Genomic DNA, 15,031 nt, shown 5'->3' on the forward strand with positions numbered 1-15,031 from the left:
ATTATTATTATTATTATTATTATTATTATTTGTTTCCTTAATTAGGAAAACATATCTTGGTTGTAAATACTCCCACAATCACACTATGTAAGCTTAAATGGTTATAACAGCTAAATACCATATTTGTGCCTAATAAATTTGCAACATAAAAAGATGAGTTCATCATCCCATGAAATAAAATAGGTATAAAGACAAAAGAGTTTTAGTCACAAGAACACAAATCAACCATTTATTGGCACAGATTTTACATCATTCCAAATATATGGTCTTGTTTTTGTCTGGTTGGCAATGTTTTGGGAATTCAATAACTTAAACAATTCCTCTATAGAGAGCTATCTAAATCCATCCACACATACCCTTTTTTCCAAATTTATAGAGAATAATTACACACACATAGTTTGTGAACTCACAATTTTGACACCGGCATATTGTAGAAAGTAGCGCGAGTCATGTACACCACCTTCCCCGACTCCTTGAGCCGAAAATCAACTGAAACTACAGTAATGTTCCTCCCACTCCTTATGATAGAACCGTCTACAATTACTTCAGCCTGTAAAAAATTGCCCCAAGTCAAAAGAATGTGTATAAAGAACGAAAACATTGCACTACTTACCAATATGCACCTTTATCTACCTACAATCAACTCTAGAACATGTTCTAGCAAAAATACTTAATCAACGAACACATATAGTGCAACGGAGGGACAACACATATATCATAAGTCAGCAGCACATGATTTATAATAATATAATACAAATGCGACAAATAAACTAATAACACATGACAATAAGTCATACAATAAATACTACCATCAGTCTCTGGACATGAGATATATTCATAGAACACACCTATAAAGTATAAATGTGTTAGATGAAAGCATGTGTTGTGTGTCGATTTCTATGTGTTGATTAGGAACAATTAGGATGATACTAATTAGCCATAATCAACATTGTAACCCTACGGTTAAAATATTTAATCTACCCTAGTTAAATAATTAAGGGTCTGTTTAGCATTAGAATATTCAAATGATCACTTTTATCTTGAAGCATAAAACCTTAACTAGTAGCAAGAAATGTATCACTTACACATTTAGGTGTTCTAACAAATGTAATTTCCACCAAAGGTATGCAAGAAACCATCAAATAATCATGAAGGAATAATTCTTGGAAGACATTTCAATGAGTAACTCTCATAGGTTAGTAAAAGGACAAAGACACAATACCGAGGAGGCATTTCATAGGAAGGAACAAAAAGACCATAACAATGTTCGAATTTAGAAAAAACAAAAAGATCCCAAATCAAGTTTTGGGAATGAGAGTCATTCCAATACCTAAATGCTCACCAAATACTGTATATATATAAAGGTGCATTGGATCCCTCAGCAGTATTTTGCATGAAAAAGAGCAAAATCGGAATAGGGGAGAGAGTATAAACTTACATTAACTGGAGCAGCAGCTAAATAAGCAATGCTTAGTTCTCCAAGAAACATATCCTTGTCTTCAGGAACAACTGTTCTAGCACAGCCAATTGCAACCCTCTCGGCAGCAGATGCAACAGCGCCGCCGTGCATTCCATTATAAGCATTCTAGACATCCAACAGCAGGAGTATGTTGAATAAGCAACATGACATAAGATATATGTCATTCCATTCACTAGGAATGCACAAAAATCCAATCCAGATCAAGCAATTGGTAAGCTTTCTAAGAACATCCATTATTTCCTATCATCATCTGAATCAGGTCCTGCTTGGTCCTCAGTCCTTACAGTTAGAGCCTTCAATTTCTAAGCACGATAATCCATTCCAAAATATGAATCTGTATGCACTGATTTGAAGATTTACAGTGTGCTTCGATAACTTAGTAAGGTTTAGATCATAAACAAACAATTGAAATCTTAGTCAGGTGTAGAACATGCTTGACGAATTTCTTCCCTAAATTGCGTATCACTTCCCAATCTTCTTCGAGAATTTCTCGATTTAAAAAACAGAAACCTCTTAACGCAACAGTTGGAATATATTCAAGCAGAATAGAGATAAGAAATGAATGGAAGAAAGGAAGGCATACCTTGATTGCAGGCTTGACAGTAAGCAAGCAGGAGATTTTTCCCCTTTCGATGGACACAACTTTGAGAACACCTCCAATCAGGTCGGAGAACGAGTCCTTGACGTCGAATTGTGGTTCCATCGTTTTGTTAGTTCCCAAGTGATTAAAAAATCCGACGGTTGCTTCCAAGTCCTCTGCACGAATGTCTTCGGAGGCAGCAGCCGTCACCGGAATTCTATCGCCGGCCGCCATCGTTCTTCCCCTGCTCCCGGAATCAAAATTAGCTGATCTTTCCTTCAATCAAAATCGTCAACCATGCGATCGTTTGCGATGGATGCGCCTCCGTAAGAAATGTATGATTCTCCTCTCTCTCTCTCTCTCTCTCTCTATATATATATATATATTACCGCCTAGTCCTAATTCCTAACCCTTAACCTGCTTTGCTCGAAGGCCAATAGAGTTTTTTTTGTTAAGAAAAAGTTTAGAAATATGTTTTTAGTATTTTTATATATATATAGAAAAAAGGTTAAGATATTAATTTTATAAACAAAGAGATAGTCCGATATATTGGAGATGTAAAAGATATGACAATTAAATAATTAAAATTATTAGTAATTTAAGATGAATAATAAGCACATGGAACATAGTGCTACTATACTCTATTATATAACGCACTCGTGCGAGTATATATAAGAATGTTGTTGTTATGGATAATTAATTATATATAGAATATATAGTATTTTATAATCATATTATATAGCCAATAAAATATTAATAACTAATTCGAAACCTAACTCCAATATAAATAAATACTTCCTCCTCCGTACACTAAGCTTCTTAGATCCCGAGTTTAAAAAAATGAATATATATATTTATTTTTATTTTTATTTTTTTACGTGGAAACTCACAGCCGCTATCGAAAGTGTGCAGTAAACTAAAAATAATAAAATAAAAATAAATATTTTATTGAAAAAATGATAGGTGGTTGAGAGTATTTTTAAAATTTATGTAGAAATGAAAGTAAATGAAGAGATAATATAATAAAATTAGTTGTTTTTGTTGTAAAAAGATGTTGAATAAAGAGTAATAATTAAATATTGATTTGTTTATAAATTAAAAAAAAAATGAGACACTCAAGCTTGTGTGTGACACACCAGACATTTGTGTTTCTATATATATATACATATACTCCCTCCGTCCAAACAAGAAGTATCCATTTATTTTTTTCATGTAGTTTTAGAAGTATTAGTATTATATTGAGATACAGTATTATATTGGGATATAATATGAATAAAATAGAAATGACTAAAATAATCTTGTTAGTATGTGTGATATAAAGGTAATGACATTTGTGTAATATATTGTAAGTTGTAAGGGGATTTGTAATGTTAGTTAGACAGTGCAGTTACTAAAAAAGAAATGAATACCATAACAAACGGAGTAAAACGAAAAAATGAATACTTTTGTTATGGGAGGGAGGGAATATATTATTTATACTATGTGTTATAAAATACTCTTTCTGTTTCAGTGTAGACACGAGAATTTAGGAGAGGTATAATTAATAAATAATTAAAAATATATTAATAAAAATAATTTTATATTAAAAATTAAAATAATCTATTAGTCTAATTAAAATTACAAAAATAATAAATTAAAAATATAATTTGCGATTAAAATATATAATTCTTTTGAAAGTAAAATGACACAATAAGTGAGACTATGAAAATAAAAAAAATGAATACAATATGTGGGACGAGAAAAATATTAATTAAATATTTTCAATTCAAACTCAAAATCGTCGACTATGCTATTGCTATAGATGCACCTCCGTAAGCAATGAACAATGTTTCTTTTCTAATTTTTTTTTGTCGCACATTTTCAGAAAAATATTAATATCTTAATCATATTTATTATTTTTATATTTTTTAAATAATTTTTTATACTTCACAAAAAAAATAAAATAAAATATATCTCTTCAAATTATTTCCACGAAACAAACACCCCCTACTAAGTGGACAAACCTTCCACTAGCACAAATATAAGAATTGTTTGCATTATTAGTTATACAATAAATTTTATAATCCATACTAAAATATATTTTTTCCTTTCCAACTCCAAAATACATTATTATTTTTTCTAATATGTTAAAACATAATAGTATTTTTATTAATAAAAATATAAAATAATTTTAATATTTTTATCTTTGTAAATATAAAGAAAATAAATATTTTTAGACCGTATTCTTTCGATATAATCACACTATAGATAATATTTATTATTATTTTCACTTTCACTTCTTTGTTAACAGGGTCATGTTCAATGTTGGATAATCAACACGGCCTTGTTTTTTGTCTGAGATGTCCAGTTACTCCTTCAGAGTCATTCAACACAGCCAGTGTTCAATCCAGACTAAAATTGATAAATTTAGAAACAAAATTGATAAAAAAAAAAAAAAAAAAGTTAATTTGACCAAAATTGATAATTATAATATTAAATACGACAAAAAAAAATGATTTTTACTCCTTATATAACTATATAACCTCCACAGTTTTCTACAAAAAGTACATGCATATATTTTAACAAAAAACATTTATTTAACTATTATTTAAACAAGAACACAAATCAAACACACCCCTAAAGGTTATTGTTGTGCCAAGATTTCAACAAAGAAATGAGGCTTATAACATTTCGATATTAGGTCAAAATTTAATCTAGATAACTTACATGAGGCCTTAAAACAACATCCGACAAGATCGATGATCGACTATGCCGTCGAGGCCGGACATTCTTAGCTAAGATAAGAATAGCCTCAACAATATTAACACAAGAAGACATAAAAGTTAGATGCAATAGAAGACATAAAAGTTAGATGCAATAGAAGACATAAAAGTTAGATGCAAGTAACAATGCTAACAGCATTTCCTTACAAAATAGATGTCCGAGGCCAATCTGTTGTAGCGCCGAGACTTCATGAGATAAATAAATGCTGGGGCAGGGCAATGTCCGAATCTGCAGCCAGCCAGGCAAGTCCCTAAACATGGCAATGCAGAATCAAAATTTTTGGATTAATAAATTATTCTTGCTTGGGCTTGTGCATTGTTTCTGTACATTTCTATCAATGTGGGTTCGTAATATCCAAAATAATCTCTCCCCTTGCCTTAAATGTGGGGAGGAATTAGATATAGAGCCAGAGAGAGAGAGAAAGGGAGGAGAGAGAGAGAAAATCTATGCTGGCACAGTTCCTTCAGTAAGGCTGTCGTCGGAGGTGTCCGAGGGCTGAGATTTAGGTTTGTTCATAACCTGAGAAAATCCATAGCCAAGAGAACTTCCACTGGTTTCACTCAGCTGTACACAAGAGTGAGACCAGAGAGAGAGAGAGAGAGTCAATGTTTTGGTTGTATTTGATGAGATGGTATGATGTTTACAAGAATTAGATGATGGTTGAGTTTTAGTTACCTCCCTAAGCTCTGAGAGGTGGCGGGATCGGAAATCGTTGATAGTAGCCGCTATCTCAGGCGCCGCCAGCTTAGCCTGGAAAAGACAACCATGACATTGATTAGCAATTTTCCAAATAATATGGTAGTAGACACCTCAACATCCTGGCTTCTCTCTCGTATTGTCAAATAATATAAGCCGTATTTTCGACATGCATTCGATTCTCATCTCCCTCTATTCTTTACTTTTCTCCCCTCTAGAAAGTACTATATCAAACTTACATCGAATGCTTATTTACATCAGTTTCTTAAAGTGAGTTTGGTTTTGATTTCAAATCCAAATCACCACTATTCAACCTACACTGTTCACAAAAAAATCAACTGCTCTCTCTCACACAAAATATTACTCCCTCCTTCCCAAGTAATATGACCACATTAATGTATATACGTAGATTTTAGGTAAAGTATAATTAATAAATAATTTAAAAAATATATTAGTAAAAATAATTATTATATAATAAAAATAATTATAAATTAAGATTAAGATAACAAAATAATTTAATTAAAATTAAAAAAATTCTAAATTTTAAAATTTAAAATGTAATAATATTTCAAAAAAAGAAAACAACAAATTATGTGGGATGACTGAGATAAAAGATATGGATATTTTATGTGGGACAAGTATATCACAATAACATGGCTTTGCAGAAATATTATTTTCTCACTTCCATAAAAAATTTAAAAATTTCAATAATTACTTTATTACCCTATTGACTTCAACACTTTTATAGAAACTCAAAGCGAAATCACATGTTCTATACCTAAAAATACAAAACAATCAAATCAATCCAGTAAATTTTGTTCACTATTTAACAGACACACTGCTATTTTACACATTCAAGCATACAGGCAAACATCTCAAGTGTACTTAAAGCTAAATTGAATGCAAAGAATGACCACACGTCTCGGTGAGATATTAGTTTGCAATAATTGCTTATGTTTAGAAAAGAAAATCACAAAGATAATTGAACATTAAGTATGGAGTTAATTTTGCGACAATTGATATACTTACTTGTGCAAGGACAGCGGCGGCTAACTGTAAACTGGGTTCCAAGGTCTCTGGGACCACCTGCAGCAATTTTTTCATTAATAAATTAGCATTACCTGCCACAAGCTCCAACGTTGAGCTATCAAATAAAAAGTTCCGCAAGAAATGATAAAGCTAATCGGAAAGATATGACAGCATGATACCGCGGTTGCCCCAGCTTTTTCTAAATTGAGGCCATGGTCAACATCATGGGCACGGACAAATGTCTTTATATTGGGGAAATACTTGCTTAAGGCCCAAACAGTTCGGTAATTTGCCCCGGGACTGTCTAACGTTACTGCTGCAGCACAAGCTCTCTCTGCGCCAACTTTATGGAGGACCTGCAACCAGATAATGTTGCAAAAATAAAGCCAGGGACAATATACTTTTGTAAACAAAGGGAAAATGAATGAATTTTTAAAATCACAGTACCTCTCGGCTACCGGCATCACCAAAGTAAACAGGAAGATCAAGTGCACGTCCCATTGCCACACGATCACTGAAATGATGAAGATAGAAGATAATTATGTCAGTGCTTGCAGCTCAAGATTTTCTATTTTTTTTTAGTTTTCATTCTTGTGAATAAATACTCTGTATAGAACAATGCAGTAGTGCACAACTTCAAATGTACATCAATGATCAGGTTGTCAGCCTATTCATAATTAACACGATAAATAGGATAAACTGAAATGGCATTTCATTATATCTTGGAGTTAAGTTTCCCCTCTTTTACATGATAGTTTGTCCATTTCTCAGGTTCCCGTGACATCAAGAAACAATGTGTGCCAAAAGAACAAACTGGTGAATATTGTCTGTAAAAAGAAAAAAATTGCATATATAGGCATTATAAATGAAGATATTGAAAAACCGTACCTCCTGACATCAAGTGCGACAAATGGAATCAGTCGTTCAGAAAGAAGCTGGGCAATAATCTGTGCAATTCAAAATGGAAGTTCTTAATAGAGAGCTACTGAACATATCCTTGAAGGAAACTAATTAAGACATTATGCTGAACACCATGCATTAGTATACCTGGCCAACGCGTCCAAAACCACAAATAATTATGTGATCTTGCAAATCATCTGTCTGAAGAAATTCATAGTAAACACAGGTAAGAACAATTTGGTCCAGATAATCTTGAAACATATGAACTAACAAAGAAACTAATAAAACAGTTAATATAACTAATGTTATCAATGATGATTGAAAACACATTATCAGCTTTAAGTTCACATGGTGACAACAAGTTCCACAACTTACCTCACTCTCAACAGGCAATAGACTCCGAACATCATGCAGCTCAAAATGAGATGCTATGAATTGGCCTCCAGCAGCTAGCCATGGAGTTAGGGCCATTGAAATTCCAACCACTAGAAAGAGCAATGATGACAAGTGTGGTGACATTATACCCTGCGCAAAGAAGCTAAATTGTTAGCTATGGTCAAAAAGTACAAACCACTTCACTAAATCACAATATTTTTCACACATCATATATTTTGATGGGTGCCCGATCAACTTCAGTAAGACAAGAGATATATGAATATATGTGTGTATATATATATATATAAAATATGTCAAACAAAATACTACTCTACATGATGGCTTTTAAGTTTCAACTTATTGGAGCACCCCTGTGTCTACAAGAACGATAGCATATTGGTACAGTATCAAGTCTAAAAATTCAAGGATTAGCCACAACTTCATAGTCAAGCAGTACAGATTTGGTATGAGGAAGCATTGGCCACATAGTTTAGTTGCATGATGGAAATGAGTTTCAAATATCTGTGAACCTTATACATAATTTAGCTTAAAAGGTTCAAGGCTTTACACACTAGGAATTATAACCGACTGTTGTAATTATGAAAACATGCACATCTGTAAACAAACCTGATTAACAGCTTCCCCAAACGCTACAAATGCAAATTCCCCACCAGGTGCTAATAGAAGACCAACTCTCACCGCTGATACAAGTGAGAGACCAAAAAGTTTGCCAATAATTGCTACTAACATGGTCTTGCCGACAATTAGAAGCCCTAGGGTTCCTGTAATAGCTTTGAAGTTTGAAACCAGAAGTTTTGGATCAATGGACATTCCAACCTGTTAAGAAACAATACTTTCTTTAAGCAATAAAAGGAGAGAATCTAGACTAATAGTCACTCCAGACAAGATGATCAAACCAATTTGAGATATCTGAAGAAGATACGGTAAAAACTTATACTGAAAAAATAAACCACCAATCAAAAGAAGAAATCACGAAATTTTGAGAACTCCTAAATTACAGGCTATGCAAAGCAGAAGGACGGCCCCATTTGCCTCCCTAAGTATCTAAAGGAGGAATAAGATAAGCGTCACATAATAACAAATTTTCCCGAGCCTAAGAATCAGTATTTACCGTCATGAAAAAGAGACCCAATAGAAGACCACGGTATGGGGCAATATCTGATTCAACTTGCAAAGAGAATTCCGTTTCTGCTAGAAGCAAGCCTGCCAAGAATGCTCCTAGCGCCATGGAAAGGCCAGCCTGTTTCAAATGACGAATCAACAACACAGTTTACCAGCAATTTGCATGAACTACAAGCATTGAAATGCAGAAGTAGCATATCAGTAATGAATTCACCTACCCTGGCAGTTAGTAGACTAGTCCCCAGGATAACAAGAAGAGTATTTGCAGAAAATATTTCTGCATTTTGATTTTCTGCAATTTGTTTATAAATTGGACGGAGGAGCTGCACAATTTCGAAAAGGCATAGTTCATTATGTCAGGTATAGAAAAACCTTGCCCAAATCAAATGCAGAGAAAAGAAGCGTCCAGCTGCACATCAAATGTAGAATATATTGATACTGTGGTTACATCACAACATAAAGGTTGACCATAATTTTCATCAACGTGACTTCTGTTAAAAAAAATATGCCCCACCAACAGGAGCAGAAGATGCTGAGCTTTAACAAAATATGAATTACCAAACGTCCTCCGGCAATGATGGCAGAGATAGCAATCACAGCCTTCACAGCAGCCAATCCAAGAGCTTCAGCGATGGCTTGGAAACCAACCTGCAAATGTTAAAAACAGCTCTTATTAAAACTGCACCAACTGCAGTAGCAAAAAGAAACAGATGGCATTACAATGTGAGAGAGCTTTTTTCACCTTAGCTAAAAATAACAGAACAAAATTCTTACCCCTCCTTTGGATGAACTTGGTGAAATAAGGGGTATCAGTATTAGCAAAACCACCACAGCTAAATCCTAGAAAAGGCAGAGCAATTAAAAGGAAATACAGGACAAGCAAGAAATAGTAAATGAAATGTGTGAAAAGTACAAAGAATAAACAAGTAAGATGATACCTGAAAGAGTAACACAGAAAATGTTGCACGCCCATGGCGTGATGTGCTTTCTCCACGTTCTTGTAGCACCTACTCAACATAGAATTAATATTAGCTGAATGTGTCTGCTAATGCTTCTAAAGGTAACGAGTTCTAAGTTAAAGAAAAGAAGGAAAGGTACACAGCAAAAGAACATTCAGGATATTTACCTGTAGGACAACAGCTGTGGAAGACAATGCAAGGCCATTTCCTATGACAATTGCAGCAGGGCCAAGCTGCCCAGAAACATAGCGAGCAACCAACCCAACAGCAACAGCCGTCACCAAAACCTGCATTGGTCACATAAGTCATAAATCCAGCACAGCGTGTGCTTTGATATCAAGGTATCAATAGACCCTAGAAAAGGCATGTTCAGTATCTAGCCACCTGAGTGGTGCCCAATCCAAAAACATATTTCTTCATGGAACTTAGTCTTTCAACAGAGAGCTGCACAAAAACAATAATTATACGTCATTTTCAGTACCCTGATAGATGTACAAGGAGAAATGTACAATTGCAAAAGGCTCCACCTCGAGGCCTATATTAAACAGTAAGAAGACAACTCCAAACTCTGCTATTGCCTTGGTTGCATGTACATTACGAATAATCGAGAGACCATAGGGTCCGATTAAGATTCCAGCAGCAAGATATCCGAGAACAGGACTGCCTATAAGCAGCAGAGACAAGATTTAAGATGCATAGTTTTAGTGTAAATCCAGTTATAAAATATGATGGTTCAGGCATTTGCTCGAATTGTGAAAAAAAAAAAAAAATTGGAGCAAACTAAAACTTCCCACTGCAAAAATGGCAATGAAAACTGTCCGTAAAATGGCCTGTGGAAATTTCTATCAAACATATAATAATATATACACTAATGAAAAGCAGGCACAGAAAGAAAATTAAAGTTCAATAAAAATTTTCTCAGTCAATCAGTTATACAGAAATGAACTATTTGCCGCTGGCTGCAACCATTTTCTATTTGCCACTAAACCCAATGTGAGATAAAATGCAAAATTCATTCAGTTACCTCCAGGAATTTTCTGGAAAATGGGTACAAATACAACACTTGCAAGCAGTAACCACAACATGTCAAAGAGAGAAGCTTCTTCCTCGTTTATCTGACAACAGTGAAATGTTTTCAACAAGAAGGCATATGTGTGTGTGTGTGTGTGTGTTGTACATCCAAAATGACATGCTTTTATCTGAATAAGTCGAATTAAGTTAATTAAGATCTTGCCTCTTGATGAGGAAGCTTTTCCATTAGGTTTTTTATTTTCTGGGGAAGCTTTCTTATATTTCTGATCAATGGTTTTGAGGCAGTTGATACATCATCCATACTAGTTGAGATGACCTCTGGCTGCTGAAGTAACTGAGAAATCTTTTCACCCCGATTGACATAAAAGAAAATCCTGTGATTAGATTAAGTAACATAATTAGTCACACTATAGCCTTGGACATAAAAATCTTAAGTTCTGATGTCGTTTTAATCAATTTACCAAAACTCTGATACACTCCAAGCTCATATTTAATTTAATATAGTGGTTCGCTGAAAAAGTCATTGGATCTCCAGAAACAGTAAGCATACCCTGCTCCAACAAGTAGTGATCCAAATACCAACTTAGGCAATTGTTTTCTTGCGGACTCCACAAGACCACGAAAAAACGAAGCTGGTGTGAATTCTTCCTCATCCGCAGCAAAAGAGAAAAAAGAAGCAGAAAAGAACCGGGATGATTTCTTAAGTAACAGCTTTGGAGCACCTAGAGTAGAACCTTCTCTTGTTGGCTCCCTTTGCATTTCCTGTACCTTGCTTTGAATAGCTTTAAGTTTCTCAACTTCATCTTCAATGTCCTTTGATGAGTTTACAGTTGAGGCTCCATTGTCATTGTCACTCACGTCTGGCGAACCTTGTCCCTCCAGCTGACTAGCCGGCAAAGCTTCAACAACTTTTGCATCCTCAGGTGGCACAACCAAGTCTCTCTCAACATCATCATCTGCTGAACTCCCTTCTAGTATCTCTCTAGCACCAGTCACTTCAACTGAAGAATCCACAGTGTTAACAATGGAAAGGGCAAGATTCTTCTCTGCCCTCTGCAGGGCAAGCTCAGCATCAGCAACACGCTGTGCAGCCCCGAGTTCAGAAGCAACTGCTCGCTCCGCCAAAAGCATCACATTTGCTACCTCTTCCTCTGCTTTAGAAGCATTCAGTTGTGCTTTCTCTGCAATCTGATTTAACCTGTCAACTTCCTTTTGCAACTCATCTTTTCGACTCTGGACCTTTTTGAGCTCAGCCTTGCAATTTGCTAAATGATCTTGACAGTGGTTTATGTCCTGCTGTGCAGCCAATAGTGCTTCCTCCTCACTTGATTCTTCCCTTCCACTTTCATCCTCAGAATCTCTTTCTTTAGCAGCTACAGGAGAACCGTTATTTTCTTTTGCAATTTTCATTGAATCTAGAGCCACTTGGAGTCTTTCCTCAGCCAAAGAAAGGGCCATGGCTGCCTTCTCAACTCCTTCTTTGGCTATAGCTTCTTCACTGACTACCTCTTGGATGTTTTTAAGGGCATCATTGACACTATCCCATGCATTTGTAGCTTCATCCTTCAAGGCTATTGCCGTTTCTGATATCTTCTGGGCTTTTTCCTCAAAAGCTTCACTGTTACTGCGGGCAACATCCAATTCTTTCAATGCTTTCTGCAATAATTCCCTTAATTCCTCCGCACCAGGAGTCTGCGATCCTCCTTCCTCCTCTCTTGATATTCCTTCAGAGCTGGACCCACCATCGTCCTTCTCAATTACTTCTAAATCTCCCCCATGTTCGTTTACTTGCGCAACATATTCATTTCCAAGACAATGAGCTCCCACATGCCTTGGAATTTTGAAAATAACTTTCGTGTTACAGAATGAAGGATCATTAAAGCCATGGCACCATAACTTCCTCTCACTGAGAGCTCTTGGAGTGGTAGCGTTACAATAATATGTATTCTTTTTCTTCAACTTCTTTGGTAAATGTGCTCTTAAGACAAATCTAGAATCTCTTAACATATCACTGCAAAAGCCTCTATATTTCAAATTTGGGGTCAGATTCAAGCATTCTGATGCCCTACAAGCCCCAAATTCACCTCCATGAATTGCACTTGCTGGCGATAAACTACAGGCTACGTCCATGACCCTAAATTTAGAAACACGAATTCGTATCAATATATATCCTTCCTGCCAAACTCCTCGAGTCAACCTTAATAGAACAAAAATAAATTCAGCCATTCTTACTAGTCTACAGTGGAAAAACGCACATCATTAAACCAGATGTTCATATAGCACATACATGCAAACATAAACCAATAATCATCTTTTTTACTGAATCTCCTCTAAGTGAATCAACACGCAAGTAGCAATAGATGTAGCTGCATCTTCCTATATGTATACCATGTTCTTCGTAACTAAGCACAATAATTAGCAAACATGTAGATTATTAATGATAACGCATACACGAACATACCGGCACACATTACACACACACACACATCTCAAGGCATAGTAAACCATACAGACCCAATCGAACACGGTCCATCACAGATTTCCGTTCCACATTTCAATTAATTATCACCTGAAGCAACACTTTAAGCAGAACGAATTAACTCAAATCAAATTCAACAACTCCGATTTCACCAGATTTTAAATAATATTACTCCTTTGATTTCCCAAAAATAACAGCTCCAATTTGTCACAGGCACTCCAACTCCCAAAATGAAGCAGAAATCACTCCGAGACCAAATTACTGTAGCTAAAATCAAGCAGTATCAACGGGATAAGCAGAAATGAAAGAAACCTGGTGCGCGCACGTCTGGTGTAGGGAGCTGACCGAGAACAGTGAAGAGGGCGTGGGTGGGTGGGTGGGGGTGGGTTCGGAAACTTCAAAGGCCGATATATTTCGGGGCGGGCTGGGGGTGGGAGGAAAACCTTTTAACGGTAACGGACCCAAGTTCCGCTTCAAGCGTTTGGACCTTTGGTTTGTCCGAAGGGCGGCGTTGTTGACGGCCGTTACGAAAAACGTTAAAACTAAAAGAAATAAATAATAGTAGTAATTTGGTTGTGTTCACACAAACCGATTTTTTTATTACACAAATTTTAATATATACTATTTATATTTTACTATTTTTTTAACAATAATTTTTAATATAAAATACAATTATATTACATATCTGATTTTATAAAAAATATTTTAAATTAAAATACTAATAAATATAAGTTTAAATAAAAAAGTGTGTTTGAATTTATTTGATTATAATTTAAAATTAATTTTAAATAAAATATTGACTGGCAGGTGATCCGGAGACGTTGGTGACTTTAATTTTCTTGCACCACTGGGCTATTACAGCAATATTTATAATTGAGATATAATTTTAACAAAATTTAAAATATTGACAGCATTACTGGTCATATATAAAATAATAAAACAATATTATAATTTATTATTAATAACTTATTAATCTACACTATCTAAAATATCGTGTTCTTATTGCTGAGACAGAGAGAATATAATATAAAAATAATTAAGTTATATGTTATATTTAAACTAAAGTTTAAAAACTATAATCGAAATAGTAAATTTATATACTCCCTCCGTCGCATTAAAATGTTACAATTTTCCATTTTTATCGGTTCCAAAACAAAGTTATCATTTTCTAATTTAGTAATTGTACTGTCTACCTTACATAATAAATATCATTACAATATATTACATAAATGTCATTACTTTTATACTGCACCATACTAATAGGAGTATTTTTGTCTTTTTTTTACTATAAACCAATATAATATTAATATTTAAAAATCTACATGCAAAAAGTAAACGTCACCCTTCAAACGGGACGAAAAAACGTATATTTTTTAATTATATTAAGAGCAAGTTCTTTTTGTCAAAATATTCAACACATTTTTTTTTAAATAAAAATATATTAAATAAGCATTTTATTTTTTAATTACATATACCTATATCTCACGGTAAAAGAAAAATTCTAACCAATAATCAAAATAAACAAACTCTTAGATAATTGAATATTTTAAAATATAATTTATAAAATCTTAAAATAAATTATTATCTTCATCCCA

General features: G+C 34.3%; 2 protein-coding genes and 1 long non-coding RNA gene across 5 annotated transcripts; 1 reads left to right on the forward strand and 2 right to left on the reverse strand.

Moving 5' to 3' along the window:
• Positions 1–200: 200 nt before the first annotated feature.
• Positions 201–2,440, reverse strand: LOC127252518 (uncharacterized). The gene is made up of 3 exons (XM_051276711.1): positions 2,064–2,440; positions 1,439–1,585; positions 201–550 (listed from the first exon to the last, which is right to left on the reverse strand). The coding sequence occupies exons 1-3, from the start codon at positions 2,292–2,294 to the stop codon at positions 407–409; spliced, it is 522 nt and encodes a 173-aa protein (XP_051132668.1). The 5' UTR covers positions 2,295–2,440; the 3' UTR covers positions 201–406.
• LOC127252519 (uncharacterized) lies at positions 1,605–2,334 on the forward strand. The gene is made up of 2 exons (XR_007839091.1): positions 1,605–1,691; positions 2,025–2,334. It is a non-coding gene; the product is annotated as an uncharacterized LOC127252519 (long non-coding RNA).
• Positions 2,441–4,639: 2,199 nt separating the features above from the next.
• On the reverse strand, positions 4,640–13,810 carry LOC127252466 (K(+) efflux antiporter 2, chloroplastic-like). 3 transcript variants are annotated; one of them, XM_051276646.1, is made up of 21 exons: positions 13,749–13,809; positions 11,508–13,154; positions 11,160–11,331; positions 10,950–11,040; positions 10,453–10,589; positions 10,310–10,369; positions 10,093–10,212; positions 9,905–9,973; positions 9,741–9,806; positions 9,525–9,614; positions 9,185–9,289; positions 8,956–9,084; positions 8,451–8,660; positions 7,824–7,973; positions 7,596–7,649; positions 7,437–7,495; positions 6,996–7,062; positions 6,728–6,904; positions 6,549–6,605; positions 5,499–5,573; positions 4,640–5,387 (listed from the first exon to the last, which is right to left on the reverse strand). In XM_051276646.1, the coding sequence occupies exons 2-21, from the start codon at positions 13,085–13,087 to the stop codon at positions 5,268–5,270; spliced, it is 3,588 nt and encodes a 1,195-aa protein (XP_051132603.1). In that variant the 5' UTR covers positions 13,088–13,154; positions 13,749–13,809; the 3' UTR covers positions 4,640–5,267. The 3 variants fall into 3 exon arrangements, with proteins under 3 accessions (XP_051132603.1, XP_051132604.1, XP_051132605.1); XM_051276647.1 differs by having other exon boundaries at positions 4,641–5,387; positions 11,508–13,091; positions 13,749–13,810; XM_051276648.1 differs by lacking the exon at positions 13,749–13,809 and adding an exon at positions 13,527–13,694 and having other exon boundaries at positions 4,641–5,387; positions 11,508–13,091.
• Between the last annotated feature and the right edge of the window lie 1,221 nt (positions 13,811–15,031).

This window comes from Andrographis paniculata, unplaced genomic scaffold (assembly GCF_009805555.1).
Source record: "Andrographis paniculata isolate CXL003 unplaced genomic scaffold, ASM980555v1 Contig46END, whole genome shotgun sequence".
Lineage (NCBI taxonomy): Eukaryota > Viridiplantae > Streptophyta > Magnoliopsida > Lamiales > Acanthaceae > Andrographis > Andrographis paniculata.